At 36.9% G+C, this 21,710-nt stretch overlaps 1 protein-coding gene across 6 annotated transcripts in view; it reads right to left on the minus strand.

The window, feature by feature from the left end:
* CCDC85A (coiled-coil domain containing 85A) overlaps positions 1 to 21,710 on the minus strand; it is a 244,799-nt gene that overhangs the window by 41,841 nt on the left and 181,248 nt on the right. For 5 of the 6 annotated variants that reach the window (XM_072635508.1, XM_072635507.1, XM_072635513.1 and 2 more), the window contains exon 3: positions 7,760 to 7,836. The exons of the other annotated variant lie outside the window; for it this stretch is intronic. In XM_072635508.1, coding sequence (XP_072491609.1) covers positions 7,760 to 7,836 — 77 coding nt within the window. The remainder of the gene's footprint in view (positions 1 to 7,759; positions 7,837 to 21,710) is intronic. 6 annotated transcript variants of the gene reach the window in all.

The raw sequence follows: 21,710 nt of genomic DNA on the forward strand, positions 1-21,710 counted from the left end.
AGGACCAATCTCACCAAGCCCAGAGAAGTCCATTTGCAAAAAATTGTTCACCAGATGATGAATTATTTTTGGCCACATCTCTTGAAATTATCTGCTAAGGCATAGAGGGTTTTCAGTCTTCATTGGTGAAGGAAAATATTCAGATGGATGAAATCATACCTCTACTGAAGTCAAATCATACTTCTATAGGTTATGTTGCTTGTGTAGTTCACACCAGCTCTCATTAAACCACTATTAAGATATGAATTAAAGCAGGGTTCTGTGTGACCTTGGGTAAGACATATCCTCTCTGGCCTTAGCTTCATTACTTATAAAATGAGGATTAGATGAACTCAAAGGTCTCCAGATCTAAATATAGGATCCTGTGTTATCTCAAGCAGATAAATTAAGAGAAAATGGAAGTCAACAAGCAATATTAAACTGGATGAGATCATTACCCCAATACAGCTCCAGCAATAGCTATGGCCTCATAAATTAAGAGTATTTTTTGCCTATTGGAAGCCTCCATATCAAACCCAGTTTCTTAAACATAATTAGGGTTCCTATTCAAGGAAAAATAATTTTGCAAAGTAGTAGATGAAGAGTAATTTCCATGCAAATGGTACCAGAACAACACCATTTTGCTATTAGCTTCCACAAAAGCCATTTTGTGGTTGTTCTCTGGGCTCTAGTTACTAATTTTCTGAGTAACATCTACCTCAAGAAGAAAGTTAAATATATTCCTCTAGGAGATGAAAATATTTTCTAAACAGAAAGGGGGAAAAAAGATTAAAGGCGCAACAGAGCTTATAGAAAAATATGAAAAACCTCAGGCAATTCAAAGGAATGAATTAGAAGGACATGAGTAACATCTAAATGCCAGGTAATACTCTTTCCTGTGCCTCTGAGCAGCACATTAGATAACCTCTGCATAAGTACATTAGGCACGTCAGAGCTGTGATGCTGGACTTCTGCTGCGTTGCCATGGAATTGGAAAGCTCAATTCCCTTAGCTCTTGTGTGCTCTCATCTACACTTCTGGCAACAGTGACAGGTCCTTTTCCTTTGTTTAGAAACTGTTCTGGTAGCAGTTCTCATCACTTTCCCATTGTAATGAAAGGCAGCATTGTAAAGCTCCATTGTAACCAAATTATATGAGAGGGAAACATTTCATTTCCAGTCCTAAAATTAGACTTTTTCATATATGCAAAAACATTATAAAAATAGAGCCACTTTCTGAAAGGGGGTACCCAGTGGTTTTCTGAAGGCTAACCCTTTCATGTGTATAAATTGAACTTACAGCACATGTACGTGTGCATGATGGGGAAAAAATCAGGATACCTTAGGAATCCTGGAAACTGGCTTCACAATATTTGTTCTTGAGAAGGGTCTCTAGAGGTGGACAATTTGTTTGGGGGGAGGGACCCAGAGAGAGAATGACAGCAGATTATTTTACCCACGCAGATGTCAAGGTCACTAGAAAAGCAGAATATTTGATGAAAAAGAACATATTTCCCAATAAAACTTTAACAAGTGTGTTTAACTGACTTTAGAACTGCACATAATTGCATACTTAATGTCTCCAGCCAGAATGCCTTTGGGGTGCTACTAACTTCAATATCCACCAGAAGTGGAAATGAGAAGAGAAAGGAGAATTTTTTTTTAAACATAAAGAGTGAATCTCAATATGCAGGTAAGAGATAACTATTAAAAAAAATTGAATCAAAGTTCCCATTATAATTTCACTGCAAGGATATTAGTTTATTATTTTAAATAATATTGTATGATTACAGATGAAAGTGTTTGATTAAGCCTGGATCCCAATGAAAATTCAAACATTTGTATAGGTTCAAATACTTGTTTATTCACTCATGAACCAAATTAACTTTAAACAGACAACATAATCCTATTTAAAACAAATTTTCAGTATTGGTCATATAAATGCAATTGAGATTAAGGCAAGACATTTGTTAGCATTTGTCAAAGTTTGAAACTGTGCTTTTCAGTGTTTGAAAAGTATGCCCATTGGATCGCATGCAAATTAAGGGTCAAAGGACAATGAAAAGAGGTGTTTGGAGATAAGTGAGTTCAATACTCTCTTTTCACAGATGAAGAAATGGAGACCTAGGTCACATGATCACAGATTTGGAAGAGCCTCCATCTAGCCCACCCCCCTCCCTTTTTATGGAGGAGAAAATTGAAGTGTATAGAGGTTAGAGATTTGCTCAAGGCTGCACTGATAGTAAGCTGCACAATCTGCATTCCAAATCAAGTCTTTTGAACATAAAATCCCAAGCTCTTTTGCACTATCCAATACTGGTTTGATTTACCATAAATAAAAGCCTATGAACCAATCAAAAATGCATATATATGTATGTGTGTGTGTGTATACACACATATAATGTGTATGTATATATGTATATGTGTATGTGTGTATCTATATATACTTATAAAAAGGTTTCTCTTTGTGTAATCTCTTACCCATTGTTTCCCAGACTTTTACCATCCTTACTCCCAGCCCACATACAGTATCCTCATTCAATATTTCTCTTATTATTCTTCAATATTAAGATTAACTGTGAATGTGAATCTGTGCTCACAGAGTAATGGGGTGTGTAAATTAAATCAATAAATTTCCTAACAATTGTAAGTGGGTGCTATCTTATTCTCCTTATATGCATCTCTTTCCCTTAATTAACAGGATATTGTGTTTCAGTGGATTCAAAAATTAATTTCAAAAATATGACTTCTATTTCTGTGTTCTATTTATTTGGAAGGGAAATAGTCTTTCAGGGGGTCCATAAGTCAGGTTGCAATGAGTGCCTATTTTATACAGAGTAATGTGAGAGAATACTGTAAAGAAAATATGGTAGGCTTGATCATTTTCATAACATACATATGCTTTAAGAGTATTCATGTCTTTGGGCTGGTTCTTGGAAAGTATCTTTAACAATGCACTCTTTATAAATAAATGTTCCCCATACTAGTTTGTATATGTACGTACAATTACATTCCTCTAAAATAATAAAACATGCATAATTATAGAAGTTCAAGACTGAAAGGTTCCTTGGTAATAACTTAATCAAATCCTCTTGTGGTATTAGATGAAGATACTGAGGCATAGGGAAACAAGGCACTTTCCCAAGGTCCCATAGCTAATTAGATGTTGAGGTAGGCACAGGACTGAAGCCTCCAGACCCTTAACTAAGTGAATTCTTTGCCACCCCCCCCAAATATTTTTCTTTGCCTAAACCAAAAATATTATAGTATACTTATAATGTTAAATACAATAACCCAGGTTTAAATTGTAGCTGAATGGTCAGTGTAATTATGTTTTAGGGCCAAAGTCTAAATTTTGAAAGTGAGAAACCAAGGGTTAGCCAGTGCTTGACAATCAACCAGACAATATTTACCACTTCACACCTGGACTACTACAATAGCTTGCTGGTTGGAATACCTGCCACAAATCTCTCCCCATGTCAGTCTGTCCCCATTCAGCTGTCAAAGTAATCTTCCCAAAGTGAAGATCTGTCCCTATTCAATAAATTCCAGGGGTTCCCTATCACCTTTGGAATCAAATATAAAATCCTTTGATGGCCAGTTTCAAGGCCCTTCATAAATTGCCCCATTCCCCCGTTACACACACACACACACACACACACACACACACACACACACACACACACACACACACACACACACACTTTTCCCAATCTCACTATCTAGTAAGAAAGTGAGGTTGCTGACCTTGCACAGCCCTCCCTCATTCAAATCAAAGTCAACTGCAAGTCATGTCATCATCTTGATGTCATGGTCCTCTTCAAGAACGGACAAACACAACAACAATCTAGTAACACTGGCCTCCTTGCTCTTCCTCAGACAAGACACTCTCAACTGGGGGCATTTTCAATGGCTGTCCCCTATGCCTGGAATGTTCTCCCTCCTCATCTCTACTTCCTGACTTTCCTACCTTCCTTCAAATTCCAGTCATAATCCCACCTTCTACAGGAAGCCTTTCTTAATCCCTGTTAATTCCAGTTCTTTCACTTTGTTGATAAATTCCAGTTTATCCAGTAAATGCCTGTTTGTACATTGTTATTTGAATGATATTTCCCCCATTTGATTCTGAGTTTCTCAAGAGCAGGGACTGTCCTTTACATTTCTTTGTATCCTCCACAGTTAGCAAAGTGCCTGACACATAGTGGGCACTTCACAAATGTTTATTCACTGACTTTTCTAATTTCCTTTTAGGCCCTTCTCATCACTACCAGGTACAACCAACTCAAAGCTCAAATCCTTTTCCCCAATGTTTTCCTGGAGCTGCTAAGAAAGATTCCCTTCATTCTGGAACATGGAAGAGTTCACAGGAGTATAAAAGATAGGCCTTAATATCATCCGAATATTTAGTTAGTGTAATATATAAATTTATCTACTCTTTCCCTAATACCTATTTAAGGGTGTGGGGCAGCTAGGTGGTGCAGTAGATAGAGCTCCAGTGCAGGAGTCAGGAGGACCTGAGTTCAAATCTCACCTCAGACACTTGACACTCACTACCTGTGTGACTTTGGGCAAGTCACTTAACCCCAGTGGCCTCATCCTGGGTCATCTCCAGTCATCCTGATGAATATCTGGTCACTGGATTCAGATGGCTCTGGAGGAGAAGTGAGGCTGGTGACCTGCACAGCCCTCCCTCACTCAAAACAAAGTCAAGTGCAAGTCATGTCATTATTTCTCTGGTAGCATGGTCTTCTTTGGCAACGAAGGACAAACACACATTTAAGGGTGTAAACTTATTGAAAAAATATCTGCTTTACTATATTATGCATAATCCCTTTTAATCTCAAAGCTATATATCACTGAAAGTAATGAATTATTAATATAAATAATACAAATTTAAATAATAATGTTAATATAAATAATGAACTATTAAAAACTATTAAAAGAAGTGATATTTTTGTTGCTCTAGGAAATTGTCTTCCTTAATTGAGCTGAAAGACTGACAGAATCAGAACACAATCAAGAAAGATGCTCAGGTTCTCAATTCTCAACTATAATCTCATACTTTTTGTTGTAATTTCAAAGATAAATAAAAATTATGAACTTAGAAAAAAGAAGACAGCTTAATCAAGACATTGTAAGATTTATAGTTTAAAAATCAAGTGTTGAGACTGAATTATGCAAAAATGCTAACCTGACCCATGGAATTGTCCTTGCAAATAGGCTAAGGATGCAGGTAAGAAATTCTTCCTTGGGAAAAATACAGGACACTATTGCATTCACTGTTATTCACAAGCATTGATTCACATGCCTGATAATATTTAATGCTTATTTAAAACAAGATTTTTTTTCCTTTTCTCTTGGAAAACAATTAAAAAAATGAAATGGACCTTTGTGTAATCACAATTCAAGTTTTATTTTTCCAGTTACATAAGATTCCCTTTATGTAATATCTACTCTGAGATAATGCATCATGATCTAGGATATTTATCTTTTCATCTTCCTTTTTTCCGACTCCTCTACCCCAAAGGCTAAGTAGACTTAGATTGAAACAACATTACGGCAATATTTATTTGAGAATTTTATGAGATGTATAGAATAAGAGCTTTAGCCTTCTTATATTACCAAATTTAGATGATTCTCACTCAGTCTGATAGAAATAGATTTGTGTTATGAGAAGCATTGGCACTGATTTTACCAAATGTCCTTCAAGTGGCACCCTATCTCCCCACCACTCCCATCTTTTTTTTAGCTCCTTTTTATGTGTGGTCTTTCCCCTAAGAATGTAAGCTCCTCAAGGGAAGCTTTATTTATATTCCCAGAATTTAGCAGAGTTACTAAAACAGAGTAAGAGCTTAATAAATGCTTTATCTAACCTAATTTAATTATAAATAAATATGATATCCTCAATTAAGAATGACCCAACTGAGCTCTACAAATTTTGAATTGTATCAGATCTACAAATTTCCTGGATAGAACATACATCTGTCACTATATGTTCAAACTTTGGGAGTTTCCTTTACAGTGACATCTGTTAAGAGCAGATCCTCTGTCATAATATTTTGACAAAAAAATCAGTCCTTTATACCCTTCTCTCACAAGATGGAAATGCATTTCAAAAGCAAGTGATTGGAGCCATTTATCTATCTGAGGTAATCATGTTATAGTTCATTTCCTAATACAAAAAATACTTTGAAAAGATGAAGGACTGATACACACACACACACACGCACACATACATACATATACACACCCCACACCCTCATGATCACTTTGGGTACAGATGAAATTTAGGACTTTTAGCACATATTTTGCTCACTTTGATTATTTCTTAGAAATAATAATTAGTAATTAAAGCCTACCTCCACTATTCCTGAATGAAGAGAGATATATTTTAAGTGATATATATTTAATGTGAATCTTATTTCACATTATAAAAATTTAGATTTCCCTCCTTTCACTTCTCCATTTTCCTGAGAAAAGGTATGAAAATAGAACCATAGACACATATACCAAATCGTAATTGAGATGCCTTTTACACAAGAGAAAAATGTTTCGGGGAAAAATAAATACTATTGTGTGGATAGCCACAGCGTTGCCACATGGTAAAGTTTGGATGAAAGGAGAAATGTAAGCAGGAAAAGAGCAAAGAAAGAAGTAGTAAAAAGCAAAGGAAAATGAATTTTAAAAAATTTCTTGGTACAAATGAATTTTGACATAAAAGTGGAAAAAAAGTGAAGAATCATTTCATTTTGTTTCATTATCACCAACCAGATGGCTGACCAGCAGAAAAGAAGGGGAAATAATCTTATGCACATGATGATGAGGTGGAAAAAAATAGTTAAAAACTGACTAACATAAAAAGATCTTCAAATGTATTTTTCAAGAGAGCTTTTGCATCAATTGTAAAATTTCTTTTTTATTATAACCAATTATATGCTATAAATAATCTTTATTTGGACTATTATTTATCACTAGAATATGAAGAATAATTATCTACTACTCACATGGGAAAACTTTTTTTAATTGGTATAAATTTTTTTGCTGCAGGAATGTAATGATACTCCCACCTAAAATGAATGATTTTGCCTATTTTTGGTCTTCAACCAAATACCAAGCCAACATTTTCACATACCACCCCCTAACAGAAATCCAAAACATTTCCTTCAAGTTACTGACACTTAAAACATCAAATTGACAGAAATTCAGCACGGACTAAAATAAATTGTGCTTTACTTTCCTTAGGATGAAATTTGAAGTCTCAAAGTTATTATAGCTATTCCTCTGATGCAATAAAGGTTCAATGATACCACTAACACATTTCATTAAATGCTAATATAATTAATCTACTAAACCTCTGAACTACCTGCAGTTTTGCCTAGCTTACAATACAAATCAGCAAATTTTTCATTTGAATAACCTACTTCCCTATATACAGTGAATACTGTTGGTTTATATATGTATATGTGAAATAATATTAAAACTCCCATATTTCCTATTTATTGTCAATTTCTCCTCCTTTCCTTCTTTCATCTTTTCAGATTTTTTTACTCAACTTAAGAAAATTCAATTCTCATATGTCCCATAAGACATATAAGAGGTTAGAAAAATAATGGGATGACCACTATGAATGGTAATATGCATGATCTAATATATTCTGTATTGAGAAACAATTTGCAAAATGACTTCTAGCTTTTAAAAGGGGGAAATGTAATTGAGATTTAAAATGAAATGCTATAACTCAAATGATACTGTCTAACTATGAGCTTCTGTAAGTCACCCACCTGGGGCAGCATGCGATTCTCCTCCTCCAGCTGTCTTACTCTTGCCTCCAGCTGCCTAACATAGGACAAGGTTGATTCTAAAATTAAAAAGAAAGAACTCACATTATACATACAGGTCTTGTTTTGTGCACTGTCAGGGTATTTTTGACTTGATTTATTCAGAAGAGGTAGTGACTTCAGTCTGCCTAAAAACAAATAAACAAATCCCCCAAAGAGTCTGTTTCTCCCTAGGAAAATAACAGAAACTGCTCATAGTACAAATGAATTTAGACGATTGTATGTTTTGAAGAATTAGTCCAATTTGGAGGTGGTTAGATCCCAGATTCCTGGACTCCAGCCAGCCTTTTCACATGTAAACATCTTGTAGACAGACAGTGCTTATTAGCTTCTACTCATCTCCTAACCCTGTGCTTTCTGAGTTTGCAATAAATTGTAGCAGACATATTTTAAAACAGTCTCTGAAAACATAAGTTGCATAACCACTTATGCAAAATGACTAAAGGAAAGAGAAACAGCCTTATAGTGTGATATATTTATGCAGTGATTATGAAAAAAAATTAAAATCTCCCATTCCCATCATCCACCAGCTCTCATGCTTCCCACAGCCCACAGACCAATCAATCAACCAGAACATATCAAGCCCTTACTCAGTGTCAGACACTTGGAGAGGATCTGTAGATAGAAGTATCATGAGTGAAACAATCCTTCCTCACAAAGAACTTATATTCTAATGGGGGAGGCAGGAAAGAGGGAGAGAGAGAAAGAGAAAGACAGACTGACAAAGACACAGACAGAGACAAAGACAAAGAAAGAGAGAGAGACAGATCAAAAGACACACAGAGAGAGAGAGAGAGAAACGGGGAGGGATAGACAGAAAAATAGCAGAAAAATATGTCTATGTAAGTACATAATCTCAGGACTATGAAATCATAAGAGCCAGAATGGTTTGACAGTTTTTTTTTCATTTTTGCAAGGTATCATACAATTTAACTAGTAATTCTGTGAATTAACCACAAAAATGACCCTCATTTTAGTGATACTTGGGTGTCAAGGTGAGTCCAAGGTATGTTGTCAAAGGCCCAGAAGATGGATAAATCTCTCTCACATTCTGGATCATAAAGACATTCACAAATCCAAAAAGAGGGGAATGACTGAATTTCAAAATGATGCAATAAAGGAATGGAATTGCTTTAGAAGCAATTAAGATTGACAGTTTTCAGAGATACAAAGAACTTTTGGAAAGATCTTTATGAAACCAAGCAAAAAAAATGAAACCAAAAATACAGAACAAGGAGATGGGAGTATGTACCATAACCATATAAGAAGAAAAGCAAAATGAGAATGAATGGAATACTGATGGGTACTTAGGGAGAAAACTTTTTAACAAGCACTATAATACTTTATGTGTTGAAACTAATTAAATATAAATTATATTAAGTAAGTATGTTATTTATCAATTTTTTTCCCAATACTTTTTTTAAGAAGTCAAACCCTGTTCTCTTGAAAGGGCATAAATTTAAGAAGAGGGAAGTACCAATAATTTGAAAATATCAATGCTTTCATATCGTTACTGTTTTTCAGTCATGTCTGAGTTTTTTTTAGCAAAGATACTAACATGGTTTGCCGTTTCCTTTGCCATCTCATTTTACAGATGAGGAAACTGAGGCAAACAAGGTTCAGTGACTTGACCAGGGTCACACAACTAGCAAGTGTCTGAGGCTAAATTTGAACTCATGAAAATGAGTTCTCCTGATTTCAAACCCAGTGCTCTACTTACTGTGCCACCTAGCTGACATAACTTCCGTCACAAAAAAGATCAAATTGTCACCATTCTAAATTATGTTGAAATCAACTTCAGGGTCCAGCATAGGAACAATATGACCCATCACTACAGAGAGTGCCATCTATGAACAAATGCACCTAAAACATGGTGAAAGTCAAGGATAACACAATTCCTCATGGACAGATTTCTATATATTTCTCATATGACCATTTTTAGCTAACAGAAAAGCTAAAGAGGCAGATTATTACATTGTTCTTCAACTTAGGAAGAAGAAAAAGAAAAATATATATATTATTGTATGATACGATATTTGGGAGGCATATGCTGGGACCACTTAAGTTACGTAAAGTTGGAACATCAAAATGACTTAATAGCCAGATCCAAAATGTACTATGCAAATAATTACCATTTTTATCTATAAATTATTTGTGTAGGCAGAGGCTCAAACGCCTTTCCATCACAACCACAGCAACAAATAAACAAAGATTTTAATATACCACTATATTCTTTAAAGAAAAAAGCAACTTATTTTCAATTTCATATGATGTCATGTGTGTCCACATCATCGCAGACTGAGGAAGTTTTTTCTCATTAATTAGACCAAGGATAGAGAACCTGTGACCTTGAGGTGGTCTTCTAGGTCTTCAGGTATGGCTCTTTGATTGAGTCCAAACTTCACAGGGATTTGTTCTGTGAATCCATTTAGATTCAGTCAAAAGGCCACACTTGAGGACCTAGAGGATCCATGTGGCCTCAAGACCACAAATTCTCTACCCGTGCCACTTCATTTCCTTACACAGAAAGCTCCAGTGGCTCACTCTTGCCACTACAATAAAGTCTAAATTCCTCAGTTTGTCACTGAACACCCTTTATAACTTGACATCAGCCCACCTTTCTAGGCATTCGTTACTCTTCAGCGTGTATTCCAAACAAACTGGCTTATGTGCCATTTCCTGTGTGTTACTATCCAACTCTGTGTTCTTCCACAACTGTCCCCCCATGTCTAGAATTCACTTTCTCCTTGGCTCTGCCTCTTAGATCCCTATCTTTCTTCAGAACTCTTTTTGAAGTGTTACCTGATCTCTTCAGTCTCTATATCTCTTCCCCCAATGAAAATGATTTGATTTACCCAAACTCACTGCAGTTCACTAGATTCTCTGGTATTGAATCCTTACTAGTCTTCATTTCTAATTCCCTATTATTCTCTCAATATGTTGACCATCTGTAAAATAAGCTTAATAATACTTGTCTACCTAAGTCTTAGGGGAGTCATGAGAAAGGGTTGCATGGATGTGAACTGCTGCCAAATATGGAATGTGGGTATTAGCATCAATGTAATTTTGAGTAGATTTCAATAGTGTTACTCTTCCTTCAAAATGTCAGCAGAAATTCTTGATGGATTTTAAATTGTATCAGAGACTGGCGCCTTCCTAAAAGACCGTCCTTGGTTTGCCTTTATGTCAATTTACCTCTAATTGTTTCTTAGGCCATCAGGTAGACTAATTTCTACTGTCTCCACTACCATTTTGAAAAGCCCAGGCATCACATTACATTTTATCCTGTTTCCTGTGGCTTTCTAAGGCAATGTGTAATTTTTCTGTTGGTTGGCCTTCATCCCTGAAATCATTTATGAATTACTTTGATAACTGTTTCACCATGGACAATTGAAGCTGTCTCATCTCTGTCGAATTTATAAGTGGCCACACTTTGAAAGAATGTAGTCTGATTAGTGAAGAGTTTTGGGAAAAAGTGAAAGCTGCATATAATAAGCTCTCAATACCAGAGCATTCTGGTAAGTGGGGGCTGAGGGGACAAGGAGGGAGGGAAACCATTAGTTACAGACAATAGACAACACATTTGTTCAAACACTTCCTTTTCCAAGGATTTGTAGGAAAGTTTTCACTACAGATACCACAATACCTGCATCTACCAGGAACCATCCCATAGTTGTGGAATTCTCAGTTTCCAGTAATTCTCCCCATAAGCTCAACCTCCAAGGACCTACCTCTGATTGTTTCAAAAATGAGATCCTACCATATACAGGCTTTTATACATTCCAGAGGAAATTACTTCAGAAACGTATTACTAAGATTATTTCTCTTTGGACCAAAATTGTTTTTATTTTCCCTTCCTGAGGCAAGCAGAGGTCAGCTTCCCACTCAGAACACACATTAGCTCTGGACACATTTGCGATTATACCTCTCAATGTAATTTGACATTTTTCTTATGAAAATATCCCTTTGGAATCAGAATTTCCTTATTTGTTTTGGCCCTTAATTATAAACTGCTACATTAGTAGAGACTCAATTTTTAACTGGGCTTTTGGTTTTTTTGTTTGGTTGGAGTTTTTTGGTGTTGTGTGTCTGTGTGTGTGTATGTGTATGTTTGTCTCATGTGTTTTGGAAAAGGAAGAAAGTCCTAGAGCAGTGATCTCATCAGCACAGGGTAATTTTCATGTTTGCCTATTATAACTGGCAAATAACGTGTAACTTATAGTCATTGAATGGCCTAGACTACAGAAGATTAATGACTTATCCTTGGTCACACAAAGGTGCCAGAAACTGGAACCCGAGTTTTCCTAATTATAAGGTCAGCTGTCTGTGTACTATACCATAAGATTCTCTTATCTGGGCCTTAATGACCTAAGAGATAGATATGGCTATGGGCCCTGGACCCCCTCCCTTTGAACTTCTCCTAAGCTATCACACATGGCCCTGGCATTCACCTGAAGTATCAGCTCATCCCAGCCAATAATCATTTTAACTGCCCTTTCGTTGTGACCTTCACACCCTTGGTTACCTTGGGACCTTCCTAAGTTATTACCCCAACCTTCAATTCTCTGTTACCTCAGACCTAGCCCAGCTCTATATCAGTCGAGCTTGGCCCCACCCCAACCTATTCACTTCTTCTAGATCCCATCTCAACCCCTTCTCAGTGACCTCAGGATCACCTCAGCCTATGGGCCATCCCTAGATCCCATTTGGATCTTCCCACAGTCTTTCTGTATAAAAGATCAACCTTACCCCCCTTTAAATTGCTCAGATTCTTAAAATCTGGCCAATAGTGCAGCCTCACTGGGAATCTCGCCCAACCCAACCAGTGTTTGAATAAACCTTGTCTCTGACTGTAAGAAGACTTGAGTCAAAATCTTTCGAGGCAGATCTGCACCCTTTGCCCTGCATTTTGGGGTTCCCAGCACCCCTTAACAGCAAAAGATAGACAGAAAGTTGCTCAGATGTTAAAATTTCTCATTAATCAAATGTTTTCCTCATACCTTTCTGTACCCATCAAAAAAGTGAACTGGTATGCTTATCTTATTGCCCATTAGTTCCCATTATCCATATTATTATTTGTCTAGTCAAAATGTTCTCCCAGTCCCCAAAAATACCTTGCATTTTCCAAACTTCTTGCCTTTGTTAGATCTCACTATTTTCCTCTAGGTTCTCACCATCCTCCAGGACATATTCAAATTTATTCTCCAAGACTTAGGCTTAGTGTTTCCTCCTACACCAAGCCTTCTTGTTCACTCCAAAAGCTTGCATGAGCTACCTAAGGAGCCTGTGGATCCCTTTACATCCAAAACCTTCAAGGCCCACCCACCAGTCATGTATGATTTAGTGAGGATTTCATTCAGGGATGAGTTGATCTAAAATCATTGTCAAGATCCCTTCCAATTGTAAAATTCTGTGATTCTTGTGAATCCAACCCAAAATATCTCTTTTGAAATCATATCATTTGGGCAGCAAGGTGGTGCAGTGGAGAGACCACTGGCCCTGGAGCTAGAAGATCTGAGTTCAGATATGAGTTGAGATCTGAACTCAGATACACTTAGTAGCTGTGTGACCTTAGGCAAGTCACTTAACCCCCCTTTGCCTCCAAAAAAACAAAACCTGAAATCATATCCTTTATTGCCTAGGATATAGCAATTAACCTTATTTCCCAAAAGCTGTTCTATTACTGTTTGTATTGCTGTTTAAAGTTTCATGAGCTCTGGGCTCAGCACTCTAACTGGATTACAAAACCCTGGAAGAGATGGTTTGTCTTGCCTGGTTTTGTATCTCCCTCAGTGCTGAACTAGCTCAGTAGCTAGGGCAAAGTGAGAGCTCAGTAAATATTTGGTAATTTAATTTGATGTTGAAAAGTTCCATTTTTCTTTCTCTTCTCCACTAACTTTAAGTCCTCAGATTTCTAAGATCTCATCTTGGATTTCAACAGTTCTATTCAAAGCACTCCAAGATTAATCAATATCTAAGTAGATACTTAATTGTCTCTTCACTTCTGTTAATCCTTAATTACTTAAGCACTTCTTATATTGACTATAATCACATGATGATGCCACCCATTCAGAAGAAAGCTAAAAAATTCAGACAAAAATTTAGTCATGGGGTTGACATTGCACCAAATATCATTATTGAGAAACAGAGAACCAGCAAAATGTTTTTAGACTTAGACTTTTCCATTTCCGCTATTTTGTGTACTGAAATAAGCCAAATTTCATGCAGGATCATGATGCCCTGTTTCTTTAATTCCAAATCTAATTCATAACAGCTTCACTAGAAAATTCATTTCCCTGGGTTACAGGTACTTTGGAGAGACTCATAAAAAGCTAGTTTTTCTCCTCAAAGTAGAAAAAAACCCAGCTTCACAAGTAAAGCCAGGTAGCCTATAAAATCCAGGAAAACCAACACATGAAGAATGTGATTTTTTGTCAATACCAATTGATTTTGTTGTCAGTATTGTTGATATCTTTCTTTATACTGGTATACGTACATTTTGTTGTCAATATCAATTAAATTCAACACATAAACAACTGTACATTTTGCTTTAGCTATTTAGACTAAGACTTTGATTTAGCGATTACCTACCCCACTCCCAGCCCCCATTGACATTTTTAGCTTTCTGGACTACAGCTATGATTTTATTAATAGAGTTATAGATATACATATATACATATAATGTAGACTTTAAATTGGAAAAAATTATTCTGTAGTACAGTAATGAAATTTAAAGAATGGGACTTCAGAGTAAAAAGCCCTGGATTGCAACTGCAGCTGTATCATCTACTAGGTAAGTAACTTTGGATCAGTTACTTAACAAGTCATGGAATCAAAGACTGGGAGCTAGAAAGGACCTCTTTGTTCAGTCAGATCTGACTCTTCATGACCCCAATGGGAGTTCTCTTGGCAAAGATACTGGAGTGGTTTGCCATTTCCTTCTCCAGCTGATTTTACAGATGAGAAAACTGAGGTAAACAGAGTTCACACAGCCCAGGGTGACAAAGCTAGTAAGTGTCTGAGGCTGGATTTAAACTCATCAAGATGGGTATTCTGGATTCCAAGCCCACTGCTCTATCCACTGCACCACTTACCTTAGGTTATATTTACTGATTAAATGAATAACTAGAGAGAGTCATAAAGCTAGTATGAGTCTCTAAGGTAGGATTTGTATTTAGGGCTTCTTGACTTCAAGTCCAACTATTAAATGAAAATAGCAATCCACATATTAAGGGAAGCTAAGTGGTACAGTGGATAGAGTGCCAGGCCTAGAGTCAAGAAGACCTGAATTCAAATTCAGATTTAGAGATTCACTAGCTGTGTGACCCTGGGCAAGTCACTTAACCCTGTTTGCTTCAGTATCCTCATCTGTAAAATAAACTGGAGAACAAAATGGCAAACCACTCTAGTACCTTCACCAAGAAAACCCCAAATTGAAACACTATGAGTTGGACACTACTGAAACAACTCAAAAACAACACATTACCTACTTCATATGACTGCAATGAAAAAGAGGACTTTGAGTAAGGCCAGACTCTTATTCCAGTGGAGCTCCTAACTGTTCAGGTTACTGCATGTGAAAGTACACATGAAATTTTTGATATTATCAGTTCTTCCATTGTTACTGATTCTCAAATGATTTCAGGGCCAGGACTTTAGAATAATTGCACAAAGGGAAAAAAGCTATAAGAAACATGAAGGGTTGTGTTTATGTGACTTAAGGGCAAAGGGAAAACACCAGATTGCTTTTACCATTAAAACTTGACTATTAAAATAAAAATACTCTTCCATATTCCCTTAGTTCATTGTTATGCACAGTGGGCACTCAATAGTTATTAGCTATAAAATTAATTTCCCAGAACAAGCCTCTCCAAGTTCCTAGAAACTTAACTTTGTGATAATGCACAATGGCTAGAAAATTAACCCTACCTACTTCATAGCAATCCTGGGAGGATTCATTTAAAGTTCTTAAAGTTCCCCATAAGAATAATGATACTTATGAACACAATCATATGAAAACTGATACAGTCACCTTTAGTTCTGACATTTCTAAGAAATGATGTAATTTTAACTCTGGATCCTGTTTATAATCCCAGAACTGTCATTGATTTGCTGGAAGATGTTAAACAACTCATTTATGACTTTTTGTGTTTCCAACACTGAAAAATAAGAATAACCCCTGTCTATTCAATCTCCCAAGATGAGATGAGTCAAATCATTCCTGACCCCTACTTCTTACTCTTAAAAAAAAGTGTCCTCTTCTTTACTGCTTCAAGCTAAGAAAAGAAGGAAAATGATGAAAGATACTGGTGCCTATAAAAGGAAGGACCTGATCATAAGAACTAAGGTCACTGTGAAGGATGGAGCATTTTTGGTGAATCTTGGGGGTGAATTGGGTGCTAGGTTAAGTTTTCTTTCTCTGAATTAATAGGCAAAACTGTAATAGCTATTACGATCTCTCTCCCATCCTATCCCCTTGGTTGAGGAAGGGATAATTTATTCCATGCATGGGCATACTTAATCAATCAATTAACATTTATTAAGTCAGACACTATGCTAAGTGCTGAGGATACAAAAAGAGTCAAATACCAGTTCTTACCTGTAAGGAGCTTACAATCTAATAGGAGAGACAACATGCAAATAAATATATACAAATTAAGCTATATGTGGGATAAATGAAATAATTAACAAAGAAAAGGCATTAGAATTAAGAGGGGTTGGAGAAGGTTTCCTGTAGAAGTTGGGATTTTAGTTCAGACTTAAAGGAAGCCAGGGAGAGCAGCAGGCAGAGTGGAGGAAAAAGAATGTTCTAAGCATGGGCGACAGCAAAGAAAATTCTCAGAGATAAGCAATGGATTATCTCGTTCGTGGAACAGCCAGGAGGTCTGTGTCACTGGATCAAAGAGTATGTGATGGGGTATAAGGTGTAAGGAGAATGGAAAGGTTTATTTGATCCTGGAGGCAAGAGGAAGCCAAGTCAAACTGTGCTTTTGGAAAATCACTTTAGTGACTTGAATGGAGGCTTAGGGAGAGAATTGAGGTAGGCAGATCCACCATCAAGCTACTGCAATAAACTAGGCATGAAGTGATGAGGGCCTAGTATCTGAGGAGAGAATGGGGCATATTCTAGAGATGTTACATAGGTAAAATCAACAGATCTTGGAAACAGATTGGAGGGTATGAGATAGTGAGGAGTCTAGGATGACTCCTCACTGGGAGCTTGAGGTCAGATGGTCAGATGGGAGATGACTTCACAATTCATCATCCCTCCAAAACCTGGAGATTAGACAGGGAAAGGGATCCCATTAGTAATTAAGAGGCTTTCTGATTGGTTAATGTGAATTTGGAATTATAAAATTGACAAAGAGATTCTATTTAAGGCAATGGTCTACTAACTTTTCCAATCTTGAACACCTATCGTTAAAACATTTGTGAGCACATCTCCTTCAGTATGTGAACATTTATTTATTTTCAAATTGTGTGTGTGCTACTGTACTAATAATTACACATATTTCAACGCAAAAACTTTTTAAAATAAAATAATATTTGATTCTAGAATCAATAGGGAATAAAGGGAGGTTTATGAGAGAGAGAATTATATAATCAACCTGGAGCTTGAAGGAAATCATTTCTTAAGAAGGGAGAGACTCAAGGCTGGTCAGAATATCCTGAAACAGGATATTCCAAGAGTCCATGCAAGAGCTGATAAAGCTTTAACTAAATTGGTGACTGATATGCTAAAGATGCTACAAAGATTAAAAACAAGAAAATTTGGCAACTGACTGAATATATGGGGTAAGTGAGTGTTAGGAATCAGGGCTATAAATGAGAGAGTTATATAAACTCCCAGGGTGCAAACATGAGAGACTAGAAGGATGGTGGTATCCTTCACAGAAAAAGAAAAGCTTGGAAGAAGGGTGGGTGAGGGAGGAAAGACAATGAGTTCTGTTTTGGACATGTTGAGTGTGAGATGCTTCTAGGACATGTAGTTTGAAATTTTCCCAATGACACCTATGGTAACCAGGCTATTGGTGATGGGAACAGTCCATTTTGAACAGCCTTGAGGACTGGCACACAAAGGAACAGGATGGGAATTTGTACAAAGAAGAGAGGGAGCTCAGTGGTGGAGTTGGTAGGGTAAGGGTAGGTATGGTTGGGTTGTTTCTCATAAACAGTGTTGGATATAATTCATCTTCCCACCTTCCAACTGGATGATCACAACACCCTTTGGGTATGTCATCTAGTCCCCACTTTAGAGACAGCTGCTCTAGAATATTCAGACAGCCAAATCCCAAATCAATGGAAATTTTCAGAGAACAAGGGCAACAACTTTATTTTGGGGATTCATAAGAATATTTAGGTACTAGACCTAGAGGACCATGCTGGACATAGAAATAGAAAGACAGTCAGAAAATTTAGAAAGCTCAGGATATGTAACAAACTTGATTGCTAGTCAGCCTATATTGGCATCAAGGTGGCAGAGTGGACAGAAGGCTGGGCTTGGAGTCAGGAAGACTTGAATTTAAATCCTGCCTCAGACCCTCGGCAAGTCATTTAACCTTTCTGTGCCTCAGCTTCCTCATCTGTAAAATAATGGAATAATAGTACCAACCTCACAGGATTATTGTGAAGATCAAATGAGGTAACACGCCCTATGGAAATGCTAGCTACCATTATTATTATTGTATTTTTAACATACACTTTTGATTTCTGTATTCTTGTATATTATTTCTTAATTTACATATTCTTTCTCCTTGATGAATAAATCCTAACAAACACAATTTTGAGCTTGGAACTGAAATAAATTGATACTATACTATCATATTAATAACTAATCATTAATTGGTGATCCATCCTTTTCCTCCTATTTCTGTTAAGAGCCAACTCTTGAAAACATCAGACAGTTTTAGAAGGGTATAACAGTAGGTAATCTACTCCTAGCCAACAAACACATTACCCATAACTAGGTTTGGCAGGATGCCACTCACTTTAGGTTTCAATTAGAAAATCTAATTTCTGTTTAGAGCAAGGGTGGGAAATCTGCAACCTCAAGGCCACATGTGGCCCTCTATGTCCTCACGTGCAGCTCTTTGACTGAATCCAAACTTCACGGAACAAATCCTCTTAATAAAAGGGCTTGTTCTATAAAAATTTGTACTCAATCTAAAGGGCTACACCCAGGGACCTAGTGGCCTTCTGAGGGGAGGAACTCCTGTCGCTGATCCCCTCCATTAGAGTTTAGGGTGACCCAGCTCATGAAGGAGAAAACTAGGAAGAGAGGTCCTATCCCTTGAGGCTGATGAGCTTCTGGATCAAGCCAAACTCTCAGCAGGAGGAGCTGAAGACTTATTGAGTTTCACTTGTCAGGAGAATTCCCTGTCAGATGGTACACATCTGATTTAAGGCATTTCAGAGCCTCCCTGCATGTCTTCATCTTTAGTTACCAAGAAAAATCACTGACCATCAATTTATTATTAGCTAGCCTAATTAATAACTTGATTATTAATTACCTGGAAACTCTCTCTCTTGATAGTTTTATTCACAACAGAACATGAATCAGATGGGGAAGAAAGGAAAGCACATTATCAGATGATGGAAGAAAAGATATTCAAAAGCTGTGGATAGCAGATCATTGAACCCAGAGGCACAAGCAAGTTCAAGCACTAAAAAGTTTTGCCTACGCTCAGCAACTCAGATCATGGAGACTAGTGAAGACAAGCTTGGATCAAAAAAGAAAAAATGTCTAGGGACAGGGATAAAGATCAGGAGACTGACTGGATGAATTCAAAGAGGGAAGAAGAAGGAAGGATTCTATGTCCTACAACCCAAGGCAGAATCTTCTACAATCCTTTCTCTTTGTAAATTTCTTTGATGATAATGAAGTGTTTTCAAAAGAAAGGACAGTAGGACAAAATGTGTCATCATCTACTCACCACACTTATTGAAGCAGATTTTCATAAGTGGAATGCAAATTGTTGAAGCCAATTCTAATGTAAATAAAGAAACCAAAAGGTATATATCCCTCAAAATTATTTTCAAATACTCACATTAAACTTGAGACATCAACTTGGGATATCAACTGGCTCCAAAAAAAATACTCCCTAGGATGATTAATTCATTCCATTCATGCTGCAGTGTGAATTAATTTTATGAAATGTAATCTAGAGTTTAAACTGGGAGTATTTACATAAGACTCTCTTCATTGGTGCACTGAATGAGGTATTCCTCTCAGGCGCAGGATTGGCCGGAAAGATTTAAAGAGGAGAGGCATTCTTTTTCATTGTTGCTGCAAGAGAGGACACAGGATCCAGACTTTCCATGAAACTAATTTCTGGAGAGATAAAGCAAAAATTTTGGGAAGTAGCAGACATGTAGGAGACTGCCAATGTCCTCTCGCTACCCTGGAAAGACTTTCTCTGCCTCTGCTCTCCAAAGTTCTCATACCACACTCGACAGTGATTAGTTGAATCATTTTTTCTACTCTCCTGGAGAGTTTTACACAAATACTCCAGGCTGGAACCTAGAGTTACACATATATTTAGATTATTTTGCTGATGAGAATTCTGCACTAAAAATGGTGCTTAATTGAAAGGGGAGGAATAATTTTAAGACTTGAAGTGCTTCTCAGTTGGGCCTAGACCTGAGTACAACAATGGGTAATTTAGAGCAATCGTGGCACTAAGCAGTGAATTATGAGCAAACAAGTATTAATAGCAAAGAAATTGTTTTGTTTTAAAGAATTAAAAATGATTCACCAAAAGTACTGCAATGTGCTAACTTATTTCCTTGTATCAATGAAGGCTGGAATAACTGAATAATTTTCCAACAAATAGTGGTTTGCAAAAATTTATTATCTCACTTTAAGATTTGCTTTAAAAAGTGCCATCCTCTTGGGTGTAATGCAGGCCTGCACAAAATATGACCTATGGTGGGCAGCTTGCAGACCACCAAAGGATTTCCAGCAACCACATTTGTCACATGACCCTGGCAACCAACGATCATCGTTAGTCTGTCTCTAGTCTAACCTATCTCTGGCCCAAAGAAATTTGCAAGTTGTGCAGATTTGGTGTAATGCAGCCTGCTTCTTCATCTTCACCAAGCAGATTTTGAAAACTGAGGTCCATGTTACCTTCTAACACATTTGCCGGGAAATCCCATTGCTTTAAATGAATTACCAAAAGAGCGCATAAGCCCATATGGTCATTATCTGACATGCACAACAAAGGAGATCACTGACAGTCATTTTGTAATAAACTCAAGACTCTAGTCTAGATGTTGCCCAACAGACATCATCAATAAAGAGTCAGGCTGAATAATTCAGACATCCTTTCTTAAAGGATTTTTCAACTTAAGCTTCTCAGCGACTCCATTTTAAAGAGTCACAAGCCTCAAAGACAAGTAACCTATGTTTCCCACTAATGAACTTGCATATATCTGAAACTATGCTATTGTATGCATGTTTGCTTAAATATAACTTTAAAATTATTCTCTGGGTATTGCATGCCTTTTTCAAATTCCTTTAAGGCAAAACCTTTTGTTATTTCTTATACAGAGCTGTTCTCTTGTTTTTTGAATGAATGAATGAATGAATGGATGAATGAATGGATGGATGGATGGATGGATGGATGGATGGATGGATGGATGGATGGATGGATGGATGAATGTTGAGACTCAGAATTCAACTTGTTCTCCAGCTCCTGACCTCCTTACCTCACCACAACAAAAATAAGCATAACAGCCTTGTGCTAAAGTAACACTTTGAAGTAGTGAACAGAAAATGGAGGTAAATCACTGTCTCTGAACCACAGGGCCAAAACAGCTAACATAAATCTCTGGAACATTTTCCCCTGAATATATCTAATCCCCCCCTATTCCCTCTAAATATTTTACCTCA

The sequence above is a fragment of the Notamacropus eugenii genome, chromosome 1, assembly GCF_028372415.1.
Source record: "Notamacropus eugenii isolate mMacEug1 chromosome 1, mMacEug1.pri_v2, whole genome shotgun sequence".
Classification (NCBI taxonomy): domain Eukaryota; kingdom Metazoa; phylum Chordata; class Mammalia; order Diprotodontia; family Macropodidae; genus Notamacropus; species Notamacropus eugenii.